General features: G+C 38.8%; 1 protein-coding gene across 2 annotated transcripts in view; it reads left to right on the top strand.

The window, feature by feature from the left end:
• The first annotated feature begins 6,383 nt into the window (after positions 1-6,383).
• Positions 6,384-11,612, top strand: part of LOC117403494 (centrosomal protein POC5) — a 10,443-nt gene continuing 5,214 nt past the window's right edge. The window contains exons 1-7 of one of the 2 annotated variants that reach the window (XM_058988300.1): positions 6,384-6,492; positions 6,996-7,082; positions 7,740-7,887; positions 9,201-9,302; positions 9,814-10,019; positions 10,301-10,477; positions 11,007-11,111. In XM_058988300.1, coding sequence (XP_058844283.1) covers positions 6,996-7,082; positions 7,740-7,887; positions 9,201-9,302; positions 9,814-10,019; positions 10,301-10,477; positions 11,007-11,111 — 825 coding nt within the window. In that variant the 5' untranslated portion in view covers positions 6,384-6,492. Of the gene's footprint in view, positions 6,604-6,995; positions 7,083-7,739; positions 7,888-9,200; positions 9,303-9,813; positions 10,020-10,300; positions 10,478-11,006; positions 11,112-11,612 lie in introns of both variants that reach the window. The other variant, XM_034005630.3, reaches the window with a different exon arrangement.

The following is an 11,612-nucleotide window of genomic DNA, read 5'->3' as shown; positions in this document are numbered from 1 at the left end:
AGAGAGTGGAGAACGGGTGAGAGAGAAGGAGTTAAAATAAGTAAAAACGTAACGTAAATAAGTGTTTAAACTCACCGTGTTTTGTCTGTGCAGTACGTTTTGTTTGTCTATTTATTTTGGCGCAAGTGCCGTGTCCTGTTTTTGTGTTCTGTTTAAACCTTTTATTTTGTTAATAAACGCTGAGTGCAGCCATTGCACTCAGCTCATCATCACCACCGTCTCTGTGTTTGAGTTCCTTTCTGGTCTGACGCAACCCACTCTGGCCGTCTTTGTGACAGAGCTACAGAAAACGTTTGATTGCAGTGATTCCCTCTAAAGGTTGTGCAACAAAATATTAGGTTAGCGGTCCCATCATTTTTGTCCATGCCATTTTCATTTGTTTTAATATTTACAATATTATGTTGAATAAAAAATCAAAAGCAAAGTCTGATTTCTATTAAATATGGAATAAACAATGGTGGATGCCAATTACTTTTGTCAGTTTCAAGTTATTTCAGAGAAAATTGTGCATTCTTCGTTTTTTGTGGAGGGGTACCAACAAATTTGAGCACGTCTGTGTGTATATATATATATATATATATATATATATATATATATATATATATATATATAATACAGTATAACAGTATCAATACTGCTGTACCGTATACAATTTCTGAGGCTTGTTATAAAATGGTGGATCATGGAGCGATGTGATCAGATGCCGAATTCAAGGCACATTGATATCTGGAGCGATGAAATCGGTCAAGGAGAACTTCAGAGTTCAAAACGAAACGCACAATTTTCAAAAAGATTTACACCCCGGATTATTACAGTGGTGGGTTTACTATTGTTAGTATTGTGTAATTAAGTGATCTTTCTTGTGTTTTTATGTATTCAAAAATAATACAAAATATCAATTTCCGAGTAAGTAAAAAGACACCAAAGTAGCTTTCGTCAGTAAAATGGTGCCACACAGTTTGCGCCACACTGCCTGTCAGTCCCCCCTGAAGCATTGATGGCTCCTCTTACCTCAGTGCCTTGATTGGGTTGATTGGTAAGTGGCTGGCAAATCAGAGCTAGCTTGTGCTCTGACATCAGAGAACAGACGTATGATAAATGGAGGCAGCAGCATTATGAATGTTGTGTGAAAGGCATAACATAATGAGAACATTACATAATACAAACATGACAAATATAATGCAACAAGCATCGAAAGGGTTTCCACTGTGCTGTAGCTTTGTTTACTCTCATATGAATGGATGTTTCCTGGCAGTCTCTGTTAGAATTGTTTGGCAATCTCTTTCAATTCCATTAGCAGATCTCCCCCACAGCCATAGAGTGACTTGAAAGAGCCAACGAAGAGTGGCACGTGCCTTACCAACAATACTGCATTGTTCACTCCAGCAGGCCTTTTATGGGGATAATTGACTATTGATTGGTTCCTTTATTCAGAATGTTTTTGTGGTGAGGTAGAATGATTAGCAGTTGGTGTTGGTTTTATAGAAATGGTTTACTCTTGAAGAAGGATTGCCAAAACCCTTTTTTTACTCAGAACTTCAATAGGGAATAACCCTAATATGAATATGCAGATCAAGGGCGTTGTTTGCATTCCTTAATAAAAACATGCCTTGAAATTTTTTCTCATTGTAGTATGTATTTCCCGTGCTTCGCCATAGTGCTCTAATATGTGCTAAAATTGTACTATGGTGTATAAATGATAAGAAATGATCTAAGGCTAAACATCCATTTGAACAAGCATAAGCTGTTTCCAGTAGAACTGTAGAGCTGTATGAATGGAGTACAGTGCCAGCATTAGCAGGAGACATAAAGGACTGCACATAGATTTATCAGCTCACTTACAAACACATGGCTTGCTTTGTGTATGGTAATATCTTCTTTTTCTGGTGGAATAATGAAATACAGTGGAGTAAATTGGATACTTATTTCCATGGCAACACCCCAGAGAGAGACATTTTCATCACATTTGCTTCACAAAGGAAACAAAACAAAACAAAAAAATATATAAATATTTAAGTGAAATTAATTCTACAAAAAAAAAAAGAAATTGTGGCCAGTTCAAGAACAGATATTTGAAATGGCACAAAGGCAGAGTTGATTAAAAAGATAAGTGACCTGTCAGCTGATTAGAAAGAAAAGTGACCTGTCAGCTACACTGCACAGCTCTGGCCAAACATTTTGCATCATACAGAATTGAGTAATGTTGCTTTATAAACCTGCTGAATAATGTCACGTTAACATATTGAATTACATACCACTTTGTACTTTTCCATATACTTAACGAAAAACTGACAAAAATGTAAAAATGTGACATTTTGAAATCTACCATGAAATACTGTACTACTATTATGGCTTCTGGTAGACTTTTGCAATATTATTTTGTAGTTTCTTTGATTACATGATGTTGAATAAAAGCTCTAAATTATGTTCATATATTTTTTTATTTGCATATGTCTCAATGCTAAAATTCTAGGTGATGCTAAACTTTTGGCCACTGCTGTAGTGAGGAAAATGAGAACAGATACTCTGATGTTATTTTGTCAGACGCTTCACCTGTGTTTCTTTGAGTGCAGTTGTTCAACTGTTCAGGTGTTCAACATGCATAAATATTGCTGCAATAAATTGGGCTCTAGGGCTATTTGTTTTTTTTTACTACAGCAGAGCATGTATTGCAGGTGTGATGGAAGAATACATTGCACAAGTTTGAGACACACCTGAGTTGGTATTTGTGACTGCAGCAGCTCTGTCTCCTGTTTGAAATGCTGTGGGCTCTACCTAGAGCAATGTGGCTGTTCAGGACTGTGCAGCAGCTCTGTCTCCTGTTTGAAATGCTGTGGGCTCTACCTAGAGCAATGTTGCTGTTCAGGACTGTGCAGCAGCTCTGTCTCCTGTTTGAAATGCTGTGGGCTCTACTAGAGCAATGTGGCTGTTCAGGACTGTGCAGCAGCTCTGTCTCCTGTTTGAAATGCTGTGGGCTCTACCTAGAGCAATGTTGCTGTTCAGGACTGTGCAGCAGCTCTGTCTCCTGTTTGAAATGCTGTGGGCTCTACCTAGAGCAATGTGGCTGTTCAGGACTGTGCAGCAGCTCTGTCTCCTGTTTGAAATGCTGTGGGCTCTACTAGAGCAATGTGGCTGTTCAGGACTGTGCAGCAGCTCTGTCTCCTGTTTGAAATGCTGTGGGCTCTACCTAGAGCAATGTTGCTGTTCAGGACTGTGCAGCAGCTCTGTCTCCTGTTTGAAATGCTGTGGGCTCTACTAGAGCAATGTTGCTGTTCAGGACTGTGCAGCAGCTCTGTCTCCTGTTTGAAATGCTGTGGGCTCTACTAGAGCAATGTGGCTGTTCAGGACTGTGCAGCAGCTCTGTCTCCTGTTTGAAATGCTGTGGGCTCTACCTAGAGCAGTGTGGCTGTTCAGGACTGTGCAGCAGCTCTGTCTCCTGTTTGAAATGCTGTGGGCTCTACTAGAGCAATGTTGCTGTTCAGGACTGTGCAGCAGCTCTGTCTCCTGTTTGAAATGCTGTGGGCTCTACCTAGAGCAATGTTGCTGTTCAGGACTGTGCAGCAGCTCTGTCTCCTGTTTGAAATGCTGTGGGCTCTACCTAGAGCAATGTGGCTGTTCAGGACTGTGCAGCAGCTCTGTCTCCTGTTTGAAATGCTGTGGGCTCTACCTAGAGCAATGTTGCTGTTCAGGACTGTGCAGCAGCTCTGTCTCCTGTTTGAAATGCTGTGGGCTCTACTAGAGCAATGTGGCTGTTCAGGACTGTGCGCTGGGCAGTTCCAAAGCACCATCTGGCTTACAATTGTCTTGGAACACTATCGGTTCTCATGCTGCTGTGCAGAATTTCAAGAGCTGAGCTTATATGAAAGAGTCTCCTTTCATATACAGGTAGCGGACAAAAAAATGGAAACACCTGGGTAAATGAGGGACACCAAGTATATTGAAAGCAAGGGCTTCCACACAGGTGTGGCTCATGCGTTAATTAAGCAAATAACATCCCAGCATGTTTAGGGTCATGTATAAAAATGCTCGACAGGCCTGGTTGCCTATAATTATGGCTAGCATGGCTCAGTGACTTTGCCGGGGCGCGTTTGGCAGGAGCTTCAGTGACCAAAACAGCTCAACTTGCTGATGTTTCACGAGCAACGGTGTCTAAGGTGATGTCGGCATGGAACTCCGAGGGAAAGACATCATCAGCAAAGGGCAACAGTGGGCAGACGCGCATACTCCAGGATTGTGATATCCGTGCATTAATTTGAAGTGCAAGGCAAAACAGGTGAGCAACTGCAGATCAATTGACTGCAAATTTCAACCTGGGGCACGAGCAGCCAGTTTCATCAAAAACGGTCTGTCGAGAACTCCACAAAGCAGGATACCATAGTGGCCCAACGCCCTATTAAGTAACTTTGGTGTTTCCATTTTTTTGTCCACTACCTGTACATGCGCATAAACAACATGCAAGGGGCTCTAGAGTGGCGCATCCAGTAAAAGCACTCGCTAGAGTGCAGGATGTGCTCTATAGCCTGGACATCGCGAGTACGAGTCCAGGCTACTTCACAGCCGACCGTGGACGGGAGCTCCCAGGGGGCGGCGCTCAATTGGCCGAGCGTCGCCCGGGGGGAGGGAGGTTTAGGTCGGCCAGGGTGTCCTCGGCTCACCGCGCACCAGCGACCCCTGTAGTCTGGCCGGGCGCCTGCGGGCTTGCCTGTAAGCTGCACGAGAGCTGCGTTGTCATCCAACACTCTTGAGTGGCTGTATGGTGAGTCCGCAGTGTGAAAAAAAGCGGTCGGCTGATGGCACACGCTTCAGAGAACAGCGTGTGTTCATCTTCGCCCCTCCCCAGTCAGCGCAGGGGTGGTAGCGGTGAGCTGAGCCTAAAAATAATTGGGCATTTCAAATTGGGGAGAAAATAATAAAAACTAATTGGCAAATTAATTATTTTTCTCGATGATTTTTCAAAAATCTTGAGCTCCCTTTTTTTACTTGGTTCTTTTTGTAGATGTAAACATAATTGTGCTTGACTGATCATTGTGTATAATCTTTATACTGCTGATGCACCTATGTTAATTTGACTGTTTTGTATTGAATAACTTGTATTGAGGCACATTTAACCATTTGTTACATCAACAACACCATTATAGCAAAACTGGTCAAACTCAAACGAAATCCTTTCTACATCCTCTTTTCAGTTATTTATTTATTTATTTATAAATAATGCAGTGAAACACAGACATACAATAGAATGCAATAACATTTTCCAAAAAAAAAAAAAAAAAGTTAACACTTGCTCGACGCAATGCAGCAAAAGGTTAAGTGGCTATTTCTGCTTTTAATAATATCCAATTGTTCACTGACTTAATTATACAGTATTTAAGACACAACATGACATTGCATGTAATACTAGTAAGTGACGCTAAAACTGTTTAGTATGTATGCTAAATATACTTTAAGTTAAGTTTTTGCTTTGTCCGTACTTACAAACCCTTTGATGTTAAATGATTTACAGTATTACAGTGTTCTGACGAATGGACTCATTTCCAATGGAAATTATTTTCATTTTCTGAGGAATTACAGGTTTAACAAAAGACTGGATCTATGCCTCAGTAAAGAGGGCTCCGTTTTAACGTCACATGCTATGGCTAGTCACGCCTCCGAGCATGGAATGAAGCTCATTGTGAACAGAGAACTCATTTCAGGTACTGTATGCACCAAGCAGGGACGTCATCGAGCGTGAACCCCGCTGTTTTAATTGGAGTTTAAGAAGTGTACAGAACAGGCTATATTGTGATGCTGTTTTTTCTCTGGCTGTCTCACTGTGTGTTCCCTCCCCTGCACGGACAGTGTGTGTGTGGTGTGGGTATTTGTACTTTTGTACCGTGGTATTGTTTGTGACAGTTTTACTGTGTTTTTGAATGTGTATCTCCACTTTATTGCTGGGTAGCAGCGTTGTTGCATTTGCATTTTAATACATGACCTCATTAATGTGAACCTTGTTTACCTGCTAGTTAATAGGTGAATGGCTTTTGCAAATGTTAAGAAAACAAGTGTGTCCTTTATGTGAACTTAATAGTCTATACAATATAAACGTTTATCTTTATCCACCGTTTCAAAACACCAATGCGCGTATATAACTATTTATTTATGATTTAGTAGCGTTACTCAAGGTGTTTGTAATAACATTTGTATTACTTTATTTTATTAACAAATAGATACAGTTGTACAAAAATATGATGTATTGTGAAGTATGTTTATATTACACTACGTGTGCTGTATAAAACATGGTTTGCCTGGGCGCGAACTGGCTGTTTTATTTATCTTGAATTGAAAAGATGCAACAATGCACGCCTGCGTCTCATGCACGGATGGCGTCGGTTTATGTTGCGTTGCTGTGGAAACAGAAGCAACAGCTGTCTCCAATTAGAAAACGGCATCTACGCCAATCCGGAGAAAACGTTACGACCGCCCAGAGCCAATCAAACAGGGTGTTGTTAATGTGTAAGTCGGTTTGAAACTGTCAGAAGCTGAAGTGAAAGTTTACTGTAGATTTTAGGAAGTAATTTACTCAAAGAAAAAGCATAACGTATTTAAAAATTATCCGATTTAAAGGTATTTAAAATCAGTGTGTGTAAAGCTTTATAATTGTGTGCATGTCAAAATATAATGCAGAAATATCTATTTTTCATTGTAGCCTCGTTATTATCGTAGTTAAGTGTAACACTGTGCTTGAAGGCTTCTTTCTGTCTTTTATATTACTGTAGTTTGAATTAGTTTGTTTTTCTTTTAAAGAACTGCAATTATTGCATACTGGTATTTTCAATTTATGTGTGTGTACTGTGTACTGTATCCGGTACCGATAAACCAATCATTACAGTAGACCTGGGTAAGACCGAATGCAGCAGAAAACTGTAACTGCAGTAAGCATGGTATTTCTTGAAAGAGTGACTTGCAATATATAAATAGTAAATAACATTGATTAGTAAACAGCAATTTTTGAACAGATGTCCTCGGATGAAGAAGGAGCTAGTACGAGTCCGGTGTTGCCCAGAGATTCAGATCGGGGTAGTTCAGTCTCATCAGAACTGCAGGTAGGCTACATCTCATCAGTAACATCTACAAGCAACAAACATTAAATCTAGATTTTATTTAGCTAGACAAGGTTTAACTTTCCCTGATGTCACAGCTTAACTGGTTTCCATTGCATGCATACATAGTATGTAAAATCATAACCTTAATTTAGCAGTTTAACAGTTCTGTTACCAGCCCAGATATCCCAAATAAAGGAAGCACCCAGTATTTGTCGGACTTAATACAACAAAATACATATATTATTTTATTAAGTCCGACAAATACTCCTTTGTGAGTCAGCCACTGTTAGTTACATTTCCAATCACAGCTAGTTCCATTACTTGTTCTGCTTGGCTGCCCCATCAGGGCCACATGTTTCACTAGTCACCAATATATATTCATTTCTAACACATGGGCAGAATCATGCTTTTCCAGCAGAGATTGAATTCATTTTATTAGTTTTATATGAATGTCATTCAGAAAATATCTTGTAGGTGCATATTTGTTTTCTCCTTTCTTTCATGGTATTGATAAATACAATGCTATATTTGGATTACAAGACCAAATTGTTGCAATCTGCCTCATTTATTTGTTCCATATGTTTTCTAAGCTTGTCTGTAAATGATGTATTTATTTATGTCTTTTTGAATGTATTCTGTTCCTTGGCTGGTTGACAGGATGAATATGAAGAGCTGCTTCGATATGCTGTAGTAACTCCAAAGTTTGAACTCGGTACCCAGAGGCAGGCTCTGAATACTTCACAACTGACAGCAGATGGGAGAATCTCAAGCTTAATGGATGATGTTCTCTTGCAGCATTCGGCAGGTACCTTTTGTTATAGGTCTTCCTTTTAAGGAGTTAAATCATTATCTTACATGGGGCGTATATCCCGGCACACAGGTAAAGTTGTATAGCTTGTTAAACCAAACTTCAACCAAAAGAGAAGCTGATTTTCAGACAAAGCCATTCAGCCTTAGGAGAGACTTGACTGGCAGATTTATTTATTTATTTATTTTTTTTTACAAGAACTTTAACATTTTTGATTGTTTTAATGTCTTTTGTCCAACTTTTGATAACTTCAGCTCTGCAATTCAATTTAACTATTACATTTTTCTTAACTGACTCCCATGATGACCCTCCCCTGCTTTGAAATATCAACTCCGTAGATATGGAATTGTTTCCATCATAGTATGAAGAGAGACTTTGATAATTTTGACTTTCTCTGGTTATAAAGATCGTATTTGGGAATGGATTAGACTCTCCTGCCAATGCTTCTCCTTCAGTCCACATTAACAGATAGAGATGTCTTATTTATTCTGTTCTTTGATCTCTGTATGCTGCTGGTTTTATTGTGTTTGTACTTGTAATTGTCTTTTTATTGTTTTCCAGGACCCCCTTGTAAATGAGGCCTCGGTCTCAATGGGTAATTCTCCTGGTTAAATAAATAAAATAAATAAATGAACACTCTGGCTTACTGTGCAGATTCACGTGTGGGTCAAGTTATGTTTAACAGTCTGCACGTATACATTGTGTCCAACTAGCACTGTTGTCTGTAAATGACTCCAATTGTGATGAATCAAATGTTGTCTTATCATTCTATATTATGCATACATCACCAAACAATGAGGTTACTGTCCATTGTTACTATATTCTTTTGTGATCAACATATCCTATTGTGATCAACACGTCACGGACTGTTCTACTAGATTTTTCAAATTCATATGCATTCTCTAAAATTAACACGGTTAAAGTCTATTTCTTTTTTTATTTTATGTGTAAATATTTGTAATGTCAGTTTTGTAAAAAAAAAACCCCAGATAATTTACAACTTGCAACATAAATCGTATAAACTAAATGACGACATATATATTAATGTTTCATCAGTGGCGATAAAGAAAAGCACTATCTGCCTCATCAAAGGCAACCACGTTTATTTTTGGCTACTTTGTTTGGGCAGAGAAAGAAGAAACAGCTCTTGATGCATTAGTCAGAAGCAGTGAGTAGTAAATAATAATAATAGTGTGCATACAGAAAACCTATTTTACAGTGGCCTGATTGGTAATGGACAGCTGGCATGTGACCACCAGGTTTGTCCCTTTTTTGTTAAATATTAAAATGTGTGTTACTTGTATTATCAGAACAAGATGAAAGCAGACATGAATTACCTTCAGATAGACAGTTAGGAACATCAAGAGTCACAACTGAAGGGGGACCTGCAGCTGCCATGGAAAGAATGGAAGGTAAACCAAGTTCACAGCTTACCATTCTGGATGAACGGCTAAATAAAAGTTTGGGAGCAGTTTTCAGTATCTAGGTTTAAGGAATAAAACCATTGTGTTGTGTTCTGATACAAACAAAAACAACTAGTGAAACCTTGCATAACAGCCACCTCTGCACAAAGACCATCAATGCCACATGTTTACAATCCCAGTTTGCTTCCAATGACCTTGAATATCATAACCATCCTGCTATTATGGATTAAATCCACCATCTGCAGTTAAAATGTATTAAACCTCTTAAATTACTTAAATAATGCAACCAATATACTCTGCCAATAGTAGTTATTTGCACTGTTTTCAAGTGAAGAAGTAAATTACCCACATGCACATGCTTCCATAAAATTCCTGATCAAGAATAATGCGGTGCAAGGGTATTTATGGAGAGGGATAAAATACTTGTATTACTGTACTTATAATGTTTGGTAGTATTATTGGAGCACATGAGGACTAAAGTATAATTGCTGTGTTGTAGGTCAAGGGGTGCTATTAAGGACTCCTGTTGAGTCTGATGTGGAATCTGGCTCTAATCTTTATTCACCTGCTCATTCTGTAAAGACCTCATCAGTAAGCGTCTTGCCTAGTACCTCTGATTACAATGTGATTACGGAACTGTTTATTCCTGAAGAGAACATGAACAAAATGGAACATTTACTGGATACCTGGAGCAACAAACTAAAGGTGGGTTCTTCAGTTTGTTTAGGTTTTTGTCAAGTACTGTAAATATGATTGATCCTATGGAATTCCCTGTGACATGTACAGTACTGCTGACCAAAATACAGTAATACCTGTAAATGTGTTCAAATTGCATGATGGGTATTGCTCATATTGAACATACTACCACAGCTGAGGAAAACATTTATTTTGTCTCAAAGGACATGTGAACAAAACAAGTTCTGGATAAAAGTATTCTAGTGTTTTCTAAAGCCTGTTGAGTAACATGATTTATTCCTGTATTTCAGACAAATGTTATAACTGAGCTGAGAAAATGGAAACTGGCTATCATTGAACAACACAGATTGCAAATGAGGAACGAAAGAGAAAAGCATGCCGCCCATGTGGCTCGTTTAACCAACGATATGGACAATTTAAAGGAGCTGCTACATACTTATGAGACTTCGAACCAGAGAAAAGATGAGGTATCAGATATAAATAATACAAGAAGACCAAAAAGGACAACTAACATGGGAGAAGGCATTTATTGTGTCTGAGATATTTGCATTTTTTTGTAGGTACTTTACCTTCACAATCAGGATGGGTTTAATCATATGGGCTGTATTCACAAAGCATTTACCTTAGTGGCCCAAGTTTTACACCTGTTAAAATGTTAATGTTACATTGTTTTAAACATACCAGGAGGTATTTTTATTTTCCCTCAGTTGTGCAAACAGACTGGTGTAAATGCATTAGGAATATTGCCTTAGTGTGCAGATTTATTAATTGTATTTTCTATCTGGCTAACAGTTTTATTGCAGTTCTGTAGAATTTGTTCTGTATTAAAATAATTGTCTATTAATATAACTATAATGAAATTTAACTAGGATTATTTCCCAACTTGAATTTATTTGTATCTACTATAGTTGAATAAATATAATTTCCTTCTGACAACTTGTCAAATACATTGTCAACTCCCAGGAAATGTCTTCCCTAACAATTGTACCATTTCAGGTGATCTCTAACCTTATCCATGGAATGGAACGACAGAGGGAAAAGCAGGAGCTGATGCGAACTTTCTCTCATTGGAGAAGCAAGCAGTGCGAGGCCAGGGAGGAGGTAGGAGCTGACAGGGGACAGGTTGATGACAGTGACCTTCTAACCTTGCAATGGCGGGGTTTGCAGACTGTTTTTCAAAGAGGACTGAGACAAGTGACAGGTTCTGTATTTCACTGTGTGTCTTTAATTATTAAAGAGCTGTCCCAGCACACAGTGCACAGTGCGCAACCAGAACAAAATATGCTGTACCAACAGTTCAGGTCTTGCAACGTACAGTGCTCCCCCTTTAACGCTGTAGTTGGGAGCCATAGTTAAGAGACTGTGTTCCGCCTTATAACGAGAATACTAGTGTTAGTTTAATGGCATTATGACCGTACTGCCTTATAACCGGTTCTGCAGTATAAAAGGACGCCTTATAAAGGGGGAGCCCTGTGTAGTTATTATGTTGAAAGAGGTATTGTACAGTCATACCAGTTCCAACCAAGGTATCCCAAAGTTATTATTTTTTTTTTTAGTACTGGTACTTGGTAAAATGAAAAAAAAACCTCAGAATCTGACTGA

The sequence above is a fragment of the Acipenser ruthenus genome, chromosome 2 (genome assembly GCF_902713425.1).
Source record: "Acipenser ruthenus chromosome 2, fAciRut3.2 maternal haplotype, whole genome shotgun sequence".
Taxonomy (NCBI): Eukaryota; Metazoa; Chordata; class Actinopteri; order Acipenseriformes; family Acipenseridae; genus Acipenser; species Acipenser ruthenus.
Note: the sequence above shows the minus strand (reverse complement) of the source record. Positions and strands in the feature narration are given on the sequence as shown.